The sequence below is a fragment of the Stomoxys calcitrans genome, chromosome 3 (assembly GCF_963082655.1).
Source record: "Stomoxys calcitrans chromosome 3, idStoCalc2.1, whole genome shotgun sequence".
Lineage (NCBI taxonomy): Eukaryota > Metazoa > Arthropoda > Insecta > Diptera > Muscidae > Stomoxys > Stomoxys calcitrans.
The window spans coordinates 185,727,386-185,749,647 of record NC_081554.1 but is presented as its reverse complement, the minus strand read 5'-3'; the positions used below and the strand labels follow the sequence as shown (position 1 = coordinate 185,749,647).

General features: G+C 37.7%; 1 protein-coding gene across 2 annotated transcripts; it reads left to right on the top strand.

Moving 5' to 3' along the window:
* Positions 1-1,297: 1,297 nt before the first annotated feature.
* LOC106085951 (ethanolamine-phosphate cytidylyltransferase) lies at positions 1,298-9,377 on the top strand. 2 transcript variants are annotated; one of them, XM_013250437.2, is made up of 6 exons: positions 1,298-1,547; positions 1,613-1,679; positions 4,145-4,257; positions 5,612-5,739; positions 5,809-5,994; positions 8,305-9,377. In XM_013250437.2, the coding sequence occupies exons 1-6, from the start codon at positions 1,304-1,306 to the stop codon at positions 8,620-8,622; spliced, it is 1,056 nt and encodes a 351-aa protein (XP_013105891.2). In that variant the 5' UTR covers positions 1,298-1,303; the 3' UTR covers positions 8,623-9,377. The 2 variants fall into 2 exon arrangements, with proteins under 2 accessions (XP_013105891.2, XP_013105890.2); XM_013250436.2 differs by having other exon boundaries at positions 5,555-5,739.
* Positions 9,378-22,262: the final 12,885 nt, after the last annotated feature.

Sequence of the window (22,262 nt, the reverse complement as noted above, 5' to 3'; positions counted from 1 at the left end):
GACCATATTTGACACGTATATTGAAGGTCATGAGAGAAGTAGTTGTATGAAACTTCAGCCAAATCGGATAAGAATTGAGCTCTCTAGGGGCTCAAGAAGTTAAGATTCAAGATCGGTTTATATGGCAGGTTATGGACCAACTAAATCCATATTGGAATAGGAATTGCGCCCTCTAGAGGCGGAGGAAGACAAGACCCCAGATCGGTTTATATGACAGTTTATATCAAAACATGGACCGTTGTAGCCCATTTACTATGCCAACCCACTAAAAAGAAGTATTCGTGCAAAATTTTTAAGCGGCTAGCTTTACTTACTTTACTTAAATTGGCTATGAGACAGAATATTTGTTCCACTAGCCGAACGTAGAATGTCGTTCCAAGCGCCTCGATCTTCTGCGCTCATTCTAAAATCTCTGACACCAAGTTTCGAGGTGTCTCCCTCCACTTGATCTTTCAATCGGGCTTTTGGTCTTCCCGGTTTGCGTGAACCACCGTGTTTGCCTTCAAAAGACTACTTTGCTGGAGCTTCTTCATCCATTCTGACAACATGACATAGTCAACGCAACCGTTGTATTTTGATGCGTGTAACTATGCTATCGTCGTCATACAGCTCATACATCTCGTGGTTCATACGTCGCCTATATTCTCCATTAACGCAAAGAATCTTTCTCTCAAATACTCCAAGCACTGTCTCGTCTGCTTTCACAAGTAGCCATGCTTCAAAACCATATAACAGCACGGGTAGTATCAGTGTCTTCTATAGCGTAATCTTCGTCTGTCGTGAGGTGGCCTTGTTTCTCAACTGCTTACTTAGTCCAAAGTAGCATCTGTTTGCCAGTATAATTCTTCGCTTAATCTCAAAACTGGTGTCATTTGTTTCGATTACGGCGGCGCCGAGGTAGATAAAGTTACTGACTGTCTCAAAGTTGTTGTTCCCAACTTTCTCCATTTTCTTTATCTGCTCGTTTGTGCAAGGCTTTTTGGGAGTTGAAACCATCCATTTCGTCTTATCTCCATTTACTGCCAGGCCCATTTTTACTGACTCTCTTGTGATTCTTTCAAAGGCTGCAGTTGCTACTTCCGGTGACCGACCTATGATGTTGATGTCGTCGCATACTTTATGGGGTCTCACAGGAAAATTTGGAGGAGTTACAAACAGAATGACGAAATTAGTATACCCCCATCCTATGGTGGAGGGTATACAAAGAAGACAATTAAACACAAAATTTTAATTTTGAAAATATTTATTATACGCCTTCTTAACAATAAAATTTTTATCTTTTGCTTTTAATTGCAGCTATGATATGGTCCATTTTGGCCATGCCAACTCATTGAGACAAGCCAAAGCTCTTGGTGATAAAGTCATTGTTGGCATACATACAGATGAGGAAATAACCAAGCACAAAGGTCCTCCCGTCTTCACCGAAGAGGAACGTGTCAAAATGGTCAAAGGCATTAAATGGGTGGATGAGGTGGTATTGGGTGCTCCATATGTTACCACATTGGAAGTTCTAGATGAACACAACTGTGATTTCTGTGTACATGGAGGTATGGAATAACTTTTTTTTTTAATTTCCAAAAAACCACAATATTTTATGTTTCTTCTTTTTTAGATGATATTACAATGACCGCGGAGGGAGTTGACACATACCATCTGGTGAAAAAAGCCAATAGATATAAGTAAGTATAAAAAACTTCAAATTAGTTTTTGCTGGTATAAAAAAATCACTAGTGGCAGTTATTTTAGAGCAGTTAACAACCATTCGCAATGTGTTATACCACAATACCATATTTAAACTGGCTGATTGATCAAAAAATACGGAAAATGTTATACAGTTACGCCGGTATACTGTTATGCTGGTATACTCTTGATTGGTATACTGATATACTTGTATACTGTTATATAGGTATACTGGTAACCAGTTATATTCTTAAACTGGTAATACACACTGGTAAATACTGTTATAATGTTATACGGTTATACTGTATACTGTTGTACTGCAATACTGTTATACTGCAATACTGTTATACTGCAATATTGTTATACTGCAATACTGTTAAACTGCAATGCTGTTATGCATTTATATTTTAATACCAATGTAATGTTATACTGCAATACTGTTATACATTTATATTTTAATACCAACTAGCTGAGCCTGCCCCCTCCGCTGCGCCTTCTTTTACTTTATATGGAACAATATTATCCTTTGCATATTTATTTTCGATAATTAAAGAGCTTTTAATGAACACCATGAAAATGGTATATGTATATCGCTTGATTAACAGTATAACAATATCTGAATATCCTTTATCTGAATCCGATATGATCTTTGTTGGTCTATGAGTGCAGGTTATTTGAGTTCGGATGTTAGAGGTACTCCATTCTTAAAAGACTTTATTTGAGTCCGATATTCTCATGAGGGTTTTGAGAGTGGGAGAGTGGGTTTGTGTGTTTTTGGGGTGTGGTGTGGACCCCCCAGAACTGAGGTCCCGTATATGGGTATGAATTTTGTGCTCTACTCCCAAATACCTTTCATTCGATCCTCATATTGCCATGACCGGCCAACATGTATGTCCGATTTAGGGGTGTTTTCGGTGGTCCCCCAGATACTTAGCCCTGAAAAAATATCAGCATCGTGTTCTACTCCCAAATACCATTTATTTAAACCCCATATTGTCATTGGTTTAAGGGGAGTTTATGGGAGCTCTCAAATATTATTTATTCAAACCCCATATTGCCATTATCACAATTAGATATAAAATTCGTTTTCTAATCTCAAATACTTTTAATTTAAACCCCTTATTAGAAAAGTCAGCAGTCCGGTTTGGGGTACCGGCGTTAAAAACTATGAATATCGTGGTCCACACTCTTTAAGAGTCAAAGTGTCATAGTGAGCAAATACGTCCCATTTGGGGGTTGTTATGGGGATGGGACGTCCCCCAGATAGTAGGATCGGAATGTGGATATCAAATTCATGGCCTACTCCCAATTACCTTTCATTTGAACCCCTTTATTTTTATAGTCAGCATACATGTATTGTTTTGGGGTAGTTTTGGGGGATGGGACGGCCACTAAGTGACTTGGCCCTAAAAATATATATCAGATTCGTGTTCTACTATAAAATACATCTTATTTGAACCCTTATTGCAATGGTCAGCAAATACGTCATATTTGGGCGGTGTTTTTTGTGGGTGTGAGTGAGATGATCCATAGACACTTTTTCCCGAATATTGATATCAGATTCGTGCTTACTCCCAAAGACCTTTTATTTGAGCCCATATACCTTTCATTTGAGTCCCATATTGTCGTGATTGCTCTATATATATATTTGGTAGGTTTTGGGCGTGGGGCGTCCCTCCTATATTTGGTTACCCTATCTAAAATTTGGTTACCAAATTTTTGTTTTTAGGTTACTGTAAATGTGCAAACAAAATTTCGCTTAAATCGCCCTACCGATCACGGTGATCTGGTGTTTCAGAAAACTAGGTTAAGGGAGAGGATGCGCCCCCCTTCAGATATCAAAAATGTAGTACCTATTTTCTTCATGGGATCATTATGCACCATGTGTGAAAATTTCAAGAAAATCAGTTCAACCGTTTTTGAGTCTTTTTATACATAAGAAGATGAACTATTATGCTATAATATTGTTAGACATGGTTTGTATACCCTACACCATAGGATAGGGATATACTTATTTCGTATTTCCTTTTGTAATACCTCGATATATTCGTCTAAGATCCCATAAAGTATATTTATATTCTTGATCGTCATGATAGTTACAGTCGATCTAGCCATGTCCGCCAGTCTGTCTGTCGAATGCGCGCTAACTTTCGAAGAAGTAAAGCAAGGTGTATGAAATTTTGCACAAATACTTCTTTATAGTGTAGGTCGGTTGCGATTGATAATGGGCCAAATTTAAATTTTCGATTTTTAAGTTTGAAATTTATATGCCTATTTTATTTTTGGATTTTTTTTTGGTTTAAATTTCAAATAGACTTAATTCTTTTCCTATACTCTTTACTTGAATATATATTCTATTACAGTATAATACATATATCTGATCAATTCGGCTTAGTATTGATGCTTTTTGAAATAAATAAATAAAAATATTTTTTTTAATTTGAAATTTCTTCTCATTTTTCAGGGAAGTAAAACGCACAGCTGGTGTATCCACAACAGATTTAGTCGGCCGCATGCTGCTATTAACCAAAAATCATTTCCATCAGGGTTCAGCCGAATATGCCATAGAAAAAGAAGGTATGTCTGCTTAGCAAATACGAATTTTCCCAAAAAGTATATATAAATATATAGTTTATATATTTATGCTTTGTATATGTAGCTTAATGTCATTGTGTTGCATTATTAACAAATTTTGTAGTGTAGCATAACAAGTTGAAATTTTGCTTTAAAAAAAAACCATAATAATAAATATTCTATTATTAATCACTTTTTTCTGAAATGCATTTTTGTTTGCATGCTGCTGCCACCTGCTACCCTCTACATTGGCAACTTCAATCACGAACTTTTCGAAATCTAAATCCAAAGTCTTAAGTATATGCTCACTTCTAGACAGCTCAACAGAAATTCTTCAAGGCAGTTAAAAAATACAACAAAATATGCATTTTTATTGCTTGCTGCAATGCTTTTAAAATACTCCCAACGCTTGTATGTCTGTCCATGTGTCCACGTTTTGTTTGTTTAATGGTTATGGATAGTAAAGCAAAGAAAAAAGATGATAAAATTCATCAACATTTTGTATTCGGAAATTCGAAATTTTTTTAAAGAGAATTTGGAATAAATTTTACCATTGTAGCAAATTTCGATTTTCATTCAAAAATTACTCTAAAATGTGATTTTCAGAGAAAATCTCATATGATTTTAAATGAATCAAATTCAATTGATTGTTTCTTTTTGTGATTGAATCGATATACCCAATATGTTGTGTTGTATATTCTGTCAAAATTTTATTTCTAAATATGTTTTTTGTGTTATAATATAATCTAATTGTGTCTAATGTTGTTTTTTTAAGTAGAAAAAAAAGCAAAGCGTATATCAATAATTTTAACAATTTATGTTTTTCTTCTTTTTTCTTTTTTATTCTATGTCTAACCTCTCAACCTCACTTACAATTCACCCTACTACTATTCAAAAATTTGTCAAATCCAATCCAAAAAATCCAATAATCCTTATTGTCCATCCTGTGCTAATACCATCACTACTCTCCTTCAAAACTTGCCTTGTATAATTGTTATACGAAAACTGTGTGAATATTGTATAACTGAACTGAATGTATGCGCGCACTCCCTATCAAACATAATGCCACCACGTGTGAAATGCAAAATTAAAAAATAACGCCTCAAAATATGCTAAACAAAAATAATGTAAACTATTGTATAATTTTTTTACAAATCTTTTTCTTTGGTGTCTGGTTTTGCTGTCTTTATTTTATATTGTTTATCTTTTTTGTTTACCATTTTTTCTCTCAAACTCTAACCACTAAAAAAAAAATTAATATTTTTTTTAAACAAAAAAACTGAAAAAATTAAAAAAAAAGTTTTAGTTGATCATATCGTAAATAAAACCATACCAAAATCAAAATTATTATCATCAGGTTCTTCGAATATGGGTCAAGATTCAGCGGCCAAATCTCCCTGGACCGGTTGTAGCCAATTCCTGCCCACCACCCAAAAAATTATACAATTCAGCGATGGCAAGTCCCCCAAACCTGGTGATAAAATTGTAAGTTTTTTTTTCAGTAATTTTATAAATAAAATATAATTGGATATATATACCTTTTTGTTATTTTAGGTCTATGTTGCTGGTGCCTATGATTTATTCCATGTTGGCCATTTAGACTTTTTAGAAAAAGCCCACGAATTAGGAGATTATCTCATTGTTGGTCTACATACAGATCCTGTGGTTAATTCATATAAGGGTAGCAATTATCCCATAATGAATCTGCATGAACGTGTTCTCAGCGTTTTAGCATGCAAGGTAAGATTTTTATATATACATTTTTAATTATAAAGGCCCAAGTTTGGCAAAGTAGAATTTTATATACCATATGAACCATGGTTAACATTCATTATAAAGGGAGATTACAAAGTTTTTAACCAGATAGAAAATTCTGTGGAACCGCATTGGACTTGCTTTTATGCCACCGCTTAGGTATGTTTTGATATTAAACCCCGTTTGCACTGTTCAATTAATCCGGATTTAAGGCTTCCGTCAGCTGATTTTATAAAGGGAAAACAGGTGATCGAGACATTAAATAAAGAGCAATGAAAACGGGGTTTCATCGAGCCTGTAGAGATCCGTATCGCTATAAATACAGTAGTTTAGAAGTAGGTTAGTTCTATAAGTGGGACTTTCCGTTATTCTATTGTTGTTGTTGTAGAAGCAGTGGGTTATACACTGAGGCGGCAGCTATTGGGAAAATCCGGTGCATGCAACCGGCTGTCATGGATTTGTTCCGTGATTTAGTTGACGAGGTTATCGAGGTTATCTCATTGTTATATAGATACGTTGAAACTGATTGGGGTGAAGACGTATTCTTCAGGAAGATACATGTATGTCCTTGTACGAATAATTCCTTCATCGCTTTCGATGAAAAACTAATTGTACTAAAATTCTGCGGCAGGTGTGTTTATTGATTTCGTGTTCGTTCTCCCAGCTATCGGTTCGATGCATCGGACAGACCTGACTCACCGAAGAGTGCTTGCCAAGAATCGCTATCTCAAATGCTAGCATATGTAGCTACAAAAACACCATCCATTTGAGTGTCTCTGTATTTCTCAATAAAAATTAATTCACTCACAATAACAAACATGACAGCTGTCCTTCAACAATTCACAATAGAATATTTTGTGATTTATTCGCAGCTGGGTTTTTGAAGGGTCTGTATGCTGTTTCTGTGCATCGGAAATGTAAAATTTTTTATCGAATACATTGGTTTCCTTGGTTCAAATCCTGGTAACAAGTTAAACGGAGGTCAAACCTTTACAAAAGTTATGAGTTGTTGTCACGGTTGCTGTTAGTATACAGATTGATTGATTTGAAGATAATTATGACGCGGCTATGACCCAGATCTAGGCTCCAGGAACTTGGGCTCTTCAATTAAAGCGGTCCACAATAACTGTGACCTCTTCGTTGAGCTCGGGAGATGGCACACGATAACATCGTTGAAAAGTGTAGTATAATTGACCATATCAATTACCCAGATGTTTGAAAATTTGTATTGATATTCCGCCATAGCCTTCTGTGGTTGAAAAGAGTTGTATAATTCAGGGTTTGAATTGATTGAACATTTTTCAATGTAAAGCAAAGTTATTTTTGCTTTGCTGCCTCTTATCATTGAGCTTAAAAATTAATCGGACTGCACTCATTGATTTGTGGGAGTTTGCCCCAGTTCCTTAATGGAATGTTCATGGGCAAATTTGCATTTTGCATTTGCCTCTAAGTCAGAAATTCAAACCCTGGTATAATTGACCTATCAATTACTCAGATGTTTGGACATTAGTATTGATATTCCTTCAGGGCGCATAGCCTTCGATGAATTGGCTTCGGCTTCGAATAGCTATGGTTCCGATGGGCTCCAACCAATTTTTCTGCTTGTGCTCACCGATAAACTTCCTATTATTACGGTTAGTCTCACTTATCCTTGGAATGCTTGTTTTGAGTTCGGTGACATTCATCTGCTTATTTCACTTTTGTGGCTTGGAAATCACGTCTTATGACATCTGTTGTCTAAGTTACATTGCTTCCGCATGCAGCTCGCTGATTCTGGGGTTAGTGGGGTCCATACAACGAATTCCATCACGCAGTTCACTGTAGCGGCGATTGGTATACTCTCTGAAGCCAGGCCACTCGGCCAAACCTCCGGCGCTGAGAGGTTATGAAGTCGGGTAGTCGACGAGGTCACATAGTCCGACGACGACGCTTGTGACCCTCTGCTGGCTATGTTCGCACAGCACCTTGCAGCATATCCAGTATGACTATACTCCCGTAGTGAAGTGAGGACAGAGCAAGATTGGATATGTACCGATGATGGAGGCGGTTCTGGCAAACCGAACAGAAGGCACTCCGGGATGTGCCTCTCCCATGACAAAAAAAGACGAACACGCACACTAAGGCGGTAGCCCTTGCCGATGAAGAATTCAATCCGGTGCTTACAACCGGCTGCCATGGGATTGTTTATATATTTGTTGTTGTGCATGGTTTTATTTATTTTATATGTTTATTTTATATATTTATTATTTTTTTTTTAATTCATTTAAAAAACTTTTTTTTTTTTTTTTCTTTCAGTATGTCAATGAAGTTGTTATTGGTGCCCCCTACTGTGTTACCGAAGATCTTCTCGATCATTTCAAAGTTGATGTGGTATGTCATGGCCAGACTCCCATTGCTCTGGAAGATGGTAAAATCGATCCCTATGCTATACCAAAGACACGAGGCATTTTCAGCCTAATCGACTCGCAAAACACAATGACCACAGAGCGTATTGTGGAACGCATCATATCGCATCGTTTGGAATACGAGAGACGCAACAAGGCCAAAGAGAAGAAGGAGGTAGAGGCCTTCGAGGCGCTGCAAAGGGCCAAACAAACGCAAAAGGCTGGCTAATAATTAATGAAATTGGAGTAGAATGCAGAAAATCCAAACACACACATACACCTCTACATCTACAACTACAACAAACACCCACACAATACAAATCTCTGAAACTACAATATAATTACTACTTTATATAGAAAAGATAAAAAACAACAAAGTACTAAATTTCACCTTTTCCAAATGCCTAATTAAAGGAATTAATAAGGAAAACAAAGGCCACAAGGGCCTGCAATATTTGCTAAAAGGAGAAATTTAATGATTTTTTTTTAATTTTTATTAAAAAATTTATTAATTATTATGTTTGTATAACTATTTTTTTAAGCTTTTATTGTGCTTATTTAATTTATGTTTTTTTATAATTGTTATATTTTTTTCTAACAAATTCTTTTTCCCAACTTCCAAAAACTCATTTTTTGTTAAAATTTTTTTTTATACAAAATTCCTAAAAATATTAATTTTTGATATACATATTTAAATATTTTTTTAGAATGAATTGAATGTATATTATTTTATGGGAAAATTTCTACAATTTGTTCAATGTTTATTTTTTGCTTTTTTGTTTGTAAAATTTTTACACTTTCTTTGGCAAAGAGTTGTCTAGGAATGGAAAATTTGAAATGTGTGGACACATTTTGGTGTCTTTATATACAATATATAGAACATACAATATACAAATATATATTTTAGTTAGAAATTTATATATAAATTATTACACACCACAGAAAAACTGTATGAGAGAGCAATGATATTGGCCCAATAATAGTTATTATGTTTATGTGTATGTACTCTTAGCATGTTATTTGTTCCTTGGTCACAACCTTTCCTGCCTTCCCAGCCCCATTTATTTTCATTACACAGTAAATTGTAATTGTTTATATTTATATTAAATAAGAAATTCAATAAAAATGAAATTTTGAAAATTAAATGATATAATCTCTCTTTTTATCTGTATTCCCATACATACTCGTATATATTATCTATTTGCCTGTGTATCTGCTTTATTATCTTAAAAGTTTAGTAATATATTACCTTAGAAAAATTGTTGTACTCTATCTTCCTAAAACAAAAGAACAAGCAGTCAACTACAAAAATAGATAAATCTTAACTTTATATGTAAAAAAAATATAATAAATTTTTGTCAAATATAAAAATGTTTATTTTTAATTGCTTAATTAAGATTTTTAAATAGTTTTTGATTTTTCCATATTTTTTCCTAGTAAAAAATCAATTTTGCTTTTTGAACCCGAGAAGAAACACTACAGAAAAAACACAAGAAAATTGTTTTTATATTAGAAAGTTTATATATTTTATTTTTTAATTTATTATATGTGCTAATAAAGAAAACAATTGTCATATGAAAATTGAACTGGGAGTTTATGGAAAAACAAGTAAAAAGGCATTAAGTTCAGCCGAGCCGAATTTTGGATACCCACCACCTCGGGTATATATGTAAACCCCCTTTTGCCACAATCCGCTGAAGATTGGTCAACCTATGCACCCAAATTCAGCACGGACATTGAGTGGTCCAATAAATATAAGTCTCTGTTCAATTTTGTAGAACAAAATATTGGTCTTTTTGGTAGCTATATCCAAATATAAACCGATCTGAACCACAAAGGACACGGTTTGCGAAAAGCCTAACATAAGTCCCTGCGTCAAATTTCAACGAAATCTTATAACAAATGCGCTTTTTATATGGCCAAGACTTAAATCGAGAGTTCTTTCTATATGGCACAGCTAACCAAATCTACCGGGTGAATGTAGTCCTTGGAGAACGACCGCCACCCATTGCACCCGAAGAAATCGAACTCCCCCGGCAAACCAGAGTAGTTCTGGCTCAATTTCGTTCCGGCAGATGCAGCCGCCTCAATTCCCACAGAGCTAGGGTTGATGCCGACGTGCAAGATGTATGTCCCGATTGTAACCAGGGACCGCACGATACACGTCACCTGTTTAACTGCCCAGCCAGGCCCACTCGACTCAGACCCAGATCCCTGTGGACGCATCCCATCTTAGTCGCAGAGTTCCTGGGTCTTGACACTCAACAGAATCAAGCAGACGAAAGATAGAACATTATAAACTGCTACAGCAACAACAACCAAATCTAAACCTATGTGGACCAAATTAAACAAGGATATAATAATCATCCTATTTTATTATAACTCCACTACTATATATGTAGTTATATCTTAATAGGGGCTAGTTCCGATCATATTTTATTTAGGTCCCGAGAACTCATATAAAAGTAAAATTTTCAGACAATAAATCAGCTTTTTTATGGGATTAAGAACCTAAATTGGAAGATCGGTCTATATGACAGCTATATCTATATAGTCCGATCTGAACCAAATTAGGGTCGGATATCGGGAGGCTCAAAACAACTCACTCAACAACTCACCCCTTATCGGCAGATCGGTCTATATGACAGCTATATCTAAATATAATCCGATCTAAACCATATTTGGGTCAGATGTCGGGAAGCCTTAAATTACTCACTGTTTCGAATTTCAGCGTAATCGGATAATAAATAAAGCTTTTATTGGCATCAGACCCTTTATCGGCAGATCGGTCTATATGGCAGCTATATCATAAGATCTGAACCATAATTTGGTCAGATGTCGGGAAGCCTAAAATTACTCAATGTTTCAAATTTCTGCGAAATCGGTTAAAAAATAAAGCATTAATGGGTATTAGGCCCTTTGTCGGGAGATCGGTCTATATGGCAGCTATATCTATTTATAGTCCGATCTTAACCGTATTAATGTCAGATGTAGAGAGGCTTAAAATAACCAACTGTTTCAAATTTCAGCGAAATCGGATAATAAATAAAGCTTTTATGGGCATTAGACCCTTTATCGGCAGATCGGTCTATATAGCAGGTATATCCAAATATAGACCGATTTGGCTTGTTCAAAACTTAGCCAGCGTGCATCAAAAAGACGTATCTGTGCCAAATTTCAACTCAATATCTAAATTTTTGAAGGCTGTAGAGTGATTACAACAGACGGACGGACAGACGCAGGGACATCGTTAAATAGTCTTAGAATTTATATATACTTTGTAGGGTCGGAAATTGCTATTTCGTTGTGTTGGAAACGGAATGACAAAATGAATATACCCCTATCCCACGGTGGTGGGTATAAAAATTGAAAAAATTTTGGTGCTCAAACTTTTCTATAGAAAATGTTGGGTCCTCAAACTATTCCAAAAGAAAAAGCGTTGTCCCTAAACTGCTCCAAAAAAAGTTAGATCTTAAACTGTTCTAAAAAAAAGTTGGTCCTCAAACTATTTCAAATAAAACAGTCTGGTCCTCAAACTATTTCAAAAGGACAAATTTGTTCCTCAAATTTTTTTCAAAAATAAAAGTATGGCCCTCAAACTGTTCCAAAAGAAAAAGTTTGGTCCTCAAAATGGCCCATAAAAGTTTTCTATAGAAAAGAATTGGTCCCCAAATGTTTTCTATAGAAAAGAATTGGTCCTCAAACGTTTTCTGTAGAAAAGAAATGGTCCGCAAACGTTTTCTATAGAAAAAAATTGGTTCCCAAACTTTTCTATAGAAAAGAATTGGTTCCCAAACTTTTCTATAGAAAAGAATTGGTTCCCAAACTTTTCTATAGAAAAGAATTGGTTCCCAAACTTTTCTATAGAAAAGAATTGGTCCACAAACGCTTTCTATAGAAAATAATTGGTCTCCAAACGTTTTCTGTAGAAAAGAAATGGTCCGCAAACGTTTTCTATAGAAAAGAATTGGTTCCCAAACTTTTCTATAGAAAAGAATTGGTTCCCAAACTTTTCTATAGAAAAGAATTGGTTCCCAAACTTTTCTATAGAAAAGAATTGGTTCCCAAACTTTTCTATAGAAAAGAATTGGTTCCCAAACTTTTCTATAGAAAAGAATTGGTTCCCAAACTTTTCTATAGAAAAGAATTGGTCCACAAACGCTTTCTATAGAAAATAATTGGTCTCCAAACGTTTTCTATAGAAAAGAATTGGTCCCCATACGTTTTCTATAGAAAAGGTTTGGTCCCCAAACCTATAGAAAGGAAAAAGGTTTGGTCCCCCCTTTTCTATAGAAAACGTTTGGGGACCAAAGCTTTTCTATAGAAAACGTTTGGGGACCAAAGCTTTTCTATGGAAAACGTTTGGGGGCCAAAGCTTTTCTATGGAAAACGTTTGGGGACCAAAGCTTTTCTATAGAAAACGTTTGGGGATCAAAGCTTTTCTATAGAAAAGCTTTGGCCCCCAAACGTTGTATCAGGTTGAAAAGTCTCTGTGCAAAATTTAATTTAAATTGGATAAGAATTACGCACTCTAGAAGCTAAAGAAGTAAAATCGAGAGATCGGTTTATATGGAAGCTATATCTATATCTACCGATATGGCCCATTTATAATCCCAACTGACCTACACTAATAGGAAGTATTTGTTCAAAATTTCAAGAGCACAGCTTTACTTCTCCCGAACTTTGTTTGCTTTGCACAGTCAGACGAACGGACGGTCATGTCTAGATCAACTTAAAGTGTCTTGGACCAATATTTGGATGTGTTAGAAACGGAATGGCAATGTTAGTATACCCCCATTCTATGGTGAAGGGTATAAAAAGATTTAAAAGCTCTATAAAAACCCACATTTCTTTTGCTGCTCTTTCTCCATTAAGCCATAGTTATGGGCAAATGAATCAAACAAAACGAAGCACAAAGCCATTAAAATGGTCTTATCTTAAAACATTTTTGTGTCATCTCTAACAGTGGCCCTATTATTTTCGAAATCAAAGGGGTATAGCAACAAAAATAAAGCAATCACACTCGATCCCCTTAATGCTCTTTGGCAGCAATGCAGCACAAACATCGCTATAGAGTATACATGCAATTTCAAGCTTGAAAAAAAAATTTACTTTCATTGATAAAAAAAAGTAAAAGTAGAACAAGTAAAAGCGTGCTAAGTTCGGCCGGGCCGAATCTATATGCCCTCCACCATGGAGCGCATTTGTCAAGTTCAAGTTGTCAAGTAAGATATATATTTTAATTGGTAGATAGGCAATAAATGGATAAGAATTGCTTGCCGTTGTTGCTCAAGAAGCCAAATCGGAAATAGTTTATATGAGAGCAATGTAAGTTTATAGAACGATTCTGACTATTTCTGGTTCGAATGTTGGAGGTCAAAGTTGAAGTAAATGTACAAAATTTCAAACAAATTTTGTAAAAATTGCGCATTCTAGGGGCTCAAGAAGTACATATATTCGGGAGATCGGTTTATGTGGGAGCTATATCAGGTTATGGACCGATTCAGACCATGCTTGAAACGAATGATGGTGGTCACAGTAGTAGTCATTGTGCAAAAGTTTTAGTACAAATTCCCAAGGGAATGAGAAGTTTTAGCACAATTTCCCTACGCAAAGGGTAGTTTTAGTACCGTTCGTTATGGGGAAGTATATTTTTAGTACCCTTCAACAAGCGAAAAGCTAGTTTTAGTACCCTTCACCAAAGGAAAAGAAAGTTTTAGTACTCTCCACCAAGGGAAGTATACTTTTAGTACACTTTACCTAGGAAAAGGGTAGTTTTAATACGCTTAACTAAGGGAAGGGGTAGTTTTAGTACCCTTCGCCAAGGCAAAGGGTAGTTTTAGTACATTTTCCAAATGGAAAGGGTAGGTTTAGTATAATTTCTCAGGGAAAAGGTTAACTTTAGTACCCTTTCCCAAGGGAAGTGATACATTTGGTACCCTTTCCCAAGCGAGGGGGTTGATTTAGTAACATTCTTCTTGGGAAAAGGTAGATTTAGTAACCTTTTCCTTGGGAAACTGTAGGGTAAGTACCCTTTTCCTTGAAAGGTTTAGTACCCTTTCCCAAGAAAAAGGGTAGTTTTAGTACTCTTTACCTAGAGAAAGGGTAGTTTTAGTACCCTTTCCCAAGAGAATGTGCAGATTTAGAGTTTTAGTACCCTTTCCCAAGAGAATGTGCAGATTTAGAGTTTTAGTACCCTTTCCCAAGAGAAAGTGTAGTTTTAGTACGCTTTCCTAGGAGAAAGGGTAGTTTTCTTCCCTTTCCCAACAGAAAGGGTAGTTTTAGTAACCTTTCTTAAGGGAAAGGGTAGTTCTAGTACCCTTTCTTAAGGGAAAGGGTAGATCTAGCACCCTTTGTTAAGGGAAAGGGTAGCTCTAGTACCCTTTCTTAAGGGAAAGGGTAGCTCTAGTACTCTTTCTTAAGGAAAAGGGTAGTTCTAGTACCCATTTCCAAGAGAAAGGGTTGTTTAAGTACCCTTTCTCAAGCTATCCTAATTTCCAAAGACAGACATGGCTAGATCCACTCGGAATGCCGAGACGATCAAGAATATATGCACTTTATAGGGTCCCAAATCGACATGTCAATGTGCTTCTAACAAAATGACTAGATTAGTATTCACCCTTCCTTGGTCTAAGTTAAAATAAGTAAAACAAAAACAAGAAAAAGGCTTTAAGTTCGGCCGGGACGAACTTTGGACTCATCACCTCGGTTATATATGTAAACCACCGTTCGTCATTATCCGGCTATATCGAAATATGGTCTGGTTTGGACCAAATTCGACATGGACATTGAGTGGCGTAATAAGTAAAAGTCTTTGTTCAAGTTTTTTAGTAGTTTGGTAGTTTTTGGTAGCCATATCCAATTATAGACCGATCTAAACCATATACGATACGGCCGTCGAAAAGCCTTACATAAGTCACTGTGTCAAATTTCAGCGAAATCGAATTATAAATGTGCCTTTTATAGGCCCAAGACCTTAAATCGAGAGATCGGTCTATATGGCAGCTATATCCAAATCTGAACCGATCTGGGCCAAATTGAAGAGGAATGTCGAAGGGCCTTACATAACTCATTGTCCGAAATTTTAGCGAAATCGGAAAACAAATGCGCCTTTGGTGGGCCCAAGACCTTAAATCGATAGATCGGTCTATATGGCAGCTATACCCAAATCTGGACCGATCTGGTCCATATTACAGAAAGATGTTGACGGGAATAACTTAACTCACTGTCCCAAATTTCGGCGACATCGAACAATAAATGTGCCTTTAAAGGGTACAAAAACTTAAATCGAGAGATCGGTCTATATGACAGCTATATCGAAATCTAAACCGATCTGGGCCAAATTGAAGAAGGATGTTGACTGGCCTAACACAACTCACTGTAACAAATTTCAGCAAAATCGGATAATAAATGTGGCTTTTATGGCCCTAAGATCAGTCTATATCACAGCCAAATCACTGTACCAAATTTCAGCAAAATCGGATAATAAATGTGGCTTTTATGGCCCTAAGACCCTAAATCGGCGGATCGGTCTATATGACAGCTATATCGAAATCTAAACCAATCTCGGTCAAATTGAAGAAGGATGTTGACTGGCCTAACACAACTCACTGTACCAAATTTCAGCAAAATCGGATAATAAATGTAGCTTTTATGACCCTAAGACCGTTAATCGGCGGATCGGTCTATATGACAGCTATATCGAAATCTAAACCGATCTGAGCCAAATTGAAGAAGAGTGTCGATAGGCCGCCCTGGCCCCAAATTTCAGTAAAATCGGATAATAAATGTGGCTTTTATGAACCTAAAACCCTAAATCTGTGGATCGGTCTATGTGGGGGTCATATCAAAATATAGTCCAACATAGCCCATCTTCGAACTTAACCTACTTATGGACAAAAAAATAATCTGTGCAAAGTTTCAGCTCAATATCTGTATTTTTAAAGACTGTAGCGTCATTTCAACAGACAGACGGACGGACATGGCTAGATCGTCTTAGATTTTTACGGTGATCAAGAATTTATTGGGTTGCCCAAAATGTAATTGCGGATTTTTCATATAGTCGGCGTTGACAAATTTTTTCACAGCTTGTGACTCTGTAATTGCATTCCTTCTTCTGTCAGTTATAGGCTGTTACTTTTAGCTTACTTTAGAAAACAAGTGTAAAAAAAGTATATTTGATTAAAGTTCATTCTAAGTTTTATTAAAAATGCATTTACATTCTTTTAAAAAATCCGCAATTACTTTTTGGGCAACCCAATATTTACTTTATATGGTCGGAAATGGATTTTTCGATGTGTCGCAAACGGAATGACAAAATGAATATACCCCCATCCTTCGGTGGTGGGTATAATGAAAATTTTATAGTAGTAGTAGTAGTAAAACAGGGAAGAGTTAGACATTTGTAACCCCCAAAAATGATGATTAACTCCCCTACCCTTTTTGCCACCAAAATAAAAGCAAACCAAATCAATTACAGCTGAGTTCAAATGACTGTAATTTTATGGTCATTTGGTTAAACGTTTTTGAATAAAAAATCCGTTAAATGTTTTATAACGGCAGTTGGCAAAGAACAACAAATTAAAATATTTTAATTTTTATAATTTCCCTATTTCCAAAGAAAAGAGCTAAAATTTAAAATTCCAAAAAAAAGGAATTTTATATGCAGCGATTTGTAAACCATTAGTTATGACAGTATGACACAATATATGGTTATAGTCATTGAAAAACACCTAGAACACTGGAAACGGTGGTGGTGTAGTTGGGGGTTGCTGAATGGGGTAGGAGTGTTGACTATGGTGGGTTATTTTACTGGCAAAACGGAAGTTTAATGAATTCATGCTGCCTCAAATAAAATGATTAACAAGCTACTCTTCGGTTGAGAAATTTGCAAAACTTCCGCATCAAATTTAATTGAAATATTATTATTTCCACCTCCCATCACCCCTATAGCTAGCTACCCACGAATATGTCTCTGTAATTATGTCCATTGATGGTTAAACTATTTGTGTCTGAATGCTTGAAACAAATTTCATATGGGAAATTCCAATTTGTTAGTTAATGACTAAAAGGGGACTACATGTTAATTAAACACCTAAATATTTGAAGTAGAGATATATTGTTTGTTTTCTTTACAACCCCCTTATTATGTTGGCAGTAGTGTCAGATTTTCAAAAAAAAAATTTAATTCACAATTTTGTTTTTTTTTTTAATTTTTTAACCGCCATAAAAATGAGTTATATAATCTCTAATTAATTCTAGGCCAAAAGTGGAAAAAAGAAATATTTTGACTGACTGCAAATAAACAAAAAAAAGGAAGCTCTTCGGCCTTGTAACCTAGTGTATTTGTTTGGAGCACTACGAAGGAAGAGAAATAGACAGAATTGCATTTTTAATCCATTTAGATACGGATATGACAGTTATTGGGTTGCCCAAAAAGTAATTGCGGATTTTTCATATAGTCGGCGTTGACACAATTTTTCAACGGCTTGTGACTCTGTAATTGCATTCTTTCTTCTGTCAGTTATCAGCTGTTATTTTTAGCTTGCTTTAGAAAAAAATGTAAAAAAGTATATTTGATTAAAGTTCATTCTAAGTTTTATTAAAAATGCATTTACTTTCTTTTAAAAAATCCGCAATTACTTTTTGGGCAACCTAATATTTACATATTTGCCTCAACTGGCAACCCATCGGCTTCTGCTGCATTATTCGCTAGACGAGATACTATTTTTTTTGTTATTTATCGATGAAAAGATGACTTCAGTTTTTTCTATAAAAACTTTGAGGACCAAACTTTTTCTATGGGAAATTTTTCGGACCAGACTTTTTCTATAGAAAAGTTTAATGATCAAACTTTACATAATCCTTAGTCTGAGTAGTCATGTCGGGTTTCGTAGGGTAAAACAGAGCCGTGCCTATTAAAGAGTATCCCGGGGTTAAAGCGACCAGATCTTTTGGATTGTCACTCATTAGACCCAGCGGCCTAGAATTTAGGCCACCTTCGATTCTGGGTAAGATAGTGGTGAAATCCTCTAAAAATTGTAAGACATGATTCGAAACAAATTTTTGCTTAATCGTAAATAGAAACTGGGCTTGGTCCTTTACGATGAATGGCCCACTTCGGAGGCCAGTCCAGCCCATTGTGATACCCTCGTAGAAAAAGAAGAAAAGACTTGTTGAGAAATTATGATAATAAAATACACTACCTCTCTACTTCTTCCCGAAAAGGAGACAGGGACATGACGAGATATGAAAAATACAAGAAATATAGAAATAGAATAGGGAGCAAGCGCCTATCCTTCAAGCCACCACGTGATTGCTTCTCCGAGCATAGGCCTACACTCACTCAAGTATTCACTCGCTAAGTGCCAAGCCAGCATATTGAATATCTCTTTTCGCGACCCTCGTCAAATCAAAATCATTTTATCCACGTATCCGAGGAGATTTCCCAGAAACACAACAGCAAGTTCGCCGAGATCGTAGAAGAACCGCCTCCCTAACATGGAAAACCTATGCCCAGGACACTCTGGTCTATGCCCCTAGCCAGAGAGTCCTTGCAATCCGACAAGCAAGCCAAGCCTCCCTAACATGGAAAACCTATGCCCAGGACACTCTGGTCTATGCCCCTAGCCAGAGAGCCCTTGCAATCTGACAAGCAAGCCACCTCCCTAGGATGGGAAGCAATCTCCCATGCAGAACCGCGCATAAGCAGAGCAGGTGCTCAATTGTCTCCTCCTTATCCTTAACTTAACATAGTGCACAGTTGTCGTTGTGCCATATGGCCTATCGTCCTTGCAATCCGCCATGCATGCTGCCTCCCTAGGATGGAAAGCATTCGCCCCTGTAGACCCGCGCATGAGCAGAGCAGGTGCTCTATTGTCTCCTCCTCATCCTCAACTAGGCATCGTCCACAGTAGCCGTTGTGCCATATGGCCTATCGTCCGGCGTTCGATTATGACTTCAGTAATGAGCTCTAATCAAGGACCAGCAACTCACTCCTCCTCTTCCTGACAAAAGCTGGCCAGAATGCCCCGGGAAGCCGACATTAATCCACAGACTCCCATTTCGCCACCGCCTCCGCACTGGCCATCCCCTCTACTATGTTGACAAAACGTTTGTGTGCCAGATGGGGCGTAGGTCTGCTTGCCATGGAGGATCCCCTCCTGGCATACTTGTCCGCCAGGCCTAGGTCATGAGCCAGAAGTCCGTTTAGGGCCCCCAAAAACTTCGCCCCGCAAGTCGAGGCCTTGAAAGCCGCCATACTGTCCACATATATCTGGAGTTTTGAAGGTGGACCTTCCACCCCTGGATCGCCTTAACGGCCAATGTAATGGCACAGAGCTCTGCCAGAAAGATCGTGCACTTGTCCGGTAGTCTTAATGACATACCGATGTTGCAAGACCGGGTACAGGTTAAGTTGCCGTGGAGGGCGCCCTCCAGACATACTCTCCTGACGCCCTTCTGACATACCTGCAGTCTAACTGACATACCGATATTGCAAGACCGGGTACAGGTTTGTTTTCCGTGGTGGATGACCTCCTGGCATACTCGTCCGCCTTCTCATTTCTCAGAGCACCGATGTGTCCGGAAATCCAGGCTTACACAAGGTCATGAGCCAGAAGTCCGTTCAGGCCCCCCAAAACTTTCGCCCCGCAAATCAAGGCCTTGAGGGCCGCCATACTGTACACATATATCCTGAGTTTCGAAGGTGGATCTTCCACCCCTCGATCGCCTTTACGGCCAATGTAATCGTACAGAGCTCTGCCTGAAAGATCGTACACTCGTCCGGCAGTATAACTGACACATCTATATTACAAGACCGGGTACTCGTCCGACAGTCTAACTGACATACCGATGTTGCAAGACCGGTTACAGATTTGATTGCCGTGGAGGATGCCCTCTTGGCATACTCGTCCGTCTTATCATTTCCCAGAACACCGATGTGTCTGGGAATCCAGGCAACTTAAGGTCATGTGCATGCAGTTCAAGACCTTGAAGGCCGCCATACTGTACACATATATCCTGAGTTTCGAAGGTGGACCTTCCACCCCAGAATCGCCTTTTCCGATTTAGCGGAAATTTAGCATGACGTGTTTCGTTACGACTTCCAACAACTGTGCTAAGTGTGATACAAATCGGTCCATAACCTGATATAGCTGCAATATAAACCGATATTGGATCTTGACTTCTTGAGCCACTAGATGGTGCATATCTTATCCGATTAGACTGAAATTTAGCATGATGCCCGTTCGTCTGTCGAAATCACGAAAGCGGTCGAACGCGTAAAGATAGCCGCTTGAAATTTTTATACGTAATATTGATGTAGGTCGTTGGGGATTGCAAATGGACCATATCGGTTTAGATTTGGATATAGCTCCCATATAAACCAATCTCCCGATTTGACTGCTTGAGACCCTGGAAGCCTCAATTTTCATCCGATTTGGCTGTAATTTTGCATATAGCATTCTGCTAAGACCTCAAACATCAGTGTCAAGTACGGTCCAAATCGGTCCATAACCTGATATAGCTCCAATATAAAGCAATTTGATTTCTTGACCCCCTGGAAGCTTCAATTTTCATCCGATTTGGCTGAAATTTTGCACATAGTGTTCTGCTATGACTTTCAACAACTGTGCCAAGTACGCTCTGAATAGGTCTTCAACCTGTTATAGCTCCCATATTTTAGCAGAATCTATGGTGGTGGGTTCCCAAGATTCGTCCCGGCCGAACTTACCACGCTTTTACTTGTTCTTCCTTAGTTCTTTTAATACCGGTGTCTACCATGATTTGTTCGTCTTACGTAAAAGGCCTTATTCAGGCTCTCCGTAATAAGAATCACTGCGGAGTTGCGCATGACATGGAGAAATCTGGAGCCATGACAAAATCATTGTAAACCCAATTATAGACGAAGAGTTAGCCAGCAGATGTGCAGACCTCTTAATAGGGCAAGGATTCAACCTTGATTGGCGCTACTTTAGTTTGAGTTGGGAGCAGTGCGATAGAAGCAGGTCATACCATCGCGGTATAATGGAGGCGACAATAGCAAACCTGGAAGGAATGGAAGAGGTTTCCGATCGGATATCTGAGATGAGACTTGAGGTCAAGTGCGATACACTGCTGCCAGAGACACAGTCTTGGATTGACGGACCTCTGGTATTGCCGTGTGGAAGACCATGCTACACAGATGGCTCAAAGCTAGAGGAAAGAGTGAGCCTGGGGTCTACATTAAGAACCCAGGGACTGAGATCTGTTTTCGACTACCTGTCCATAAAGGTTTGCATGTTCGCCTATCACGCTGAACGCTTGGGTTCTAATCCTGGCAGGAACATCAGAAAATTTCAGCGGTGGTTATCCCCTCCTAATGCTGGCGACATTTTTGAGTTATTTGCCATGTTAAAACTTCTCCCCAAAGAGGTGTCGCTCTGCGGCACGCCGTTCGGACTCGGCTATAAATTAGGAGGTCCCTTATCATTGAGCTTAAAATTGAATCGCACAGCACTCATTGATTTGTGAGAAGTTTGCCCCAGTTTCTTAATGGAATGTTCATGGGCAAATTTGCATTTGACCATAAAACGGTCCTACAGGCGAAGATCCGGGCAATCACGGAATGCGTGAGGTGTTGTGGTGTTAACGTGAGGACGTCGAGAGTGAACATCTCTGCAACCAGTAAACTGGAAATCAGGGCAATAACAATCAAGACACAGTCTTGGAGAGTAGGAAGTAGATCAACGCTTCCTCTGAGGATGGCACAATCCGCGTCGTTTGGATGCCGGACCATCCTTTGTTGATCTCTCCAAAGACCTACCGACCGTTTCACTATTCCATAGTGTTCCACTGTGGTCGGTAGTGTTGCATTCCACTGTGGAACAG

What these genes read in the sequence shown, in the direction of transcription:
- LOC106085951 (XM_013250436.2), top strand. Translation starts at nt 1,304, where the DNA reads ATGGTCCATTTTGGCCATGCCAACTCATTGAGACAAGCCAAAGCTCTT. An exon ending in CCAAACCTGGTGATAAAATT is followed by an intron (nt 5,740 to 5,808) that starts GTAAGTTTTTTT and finishes TTGTTATTTTAG; the next exon opens with GTCTATGTTGCTGGTGCCTA. An exon ending in TCAGCGTTTTAGCATGCAAG is followed by an intron (nt 5,995 to 8,304) that starts GTAAGATTTTTA and finishes TTTTTCTTTCAG; the next exon opens with TATGTCAATGAAGTTGTTAT.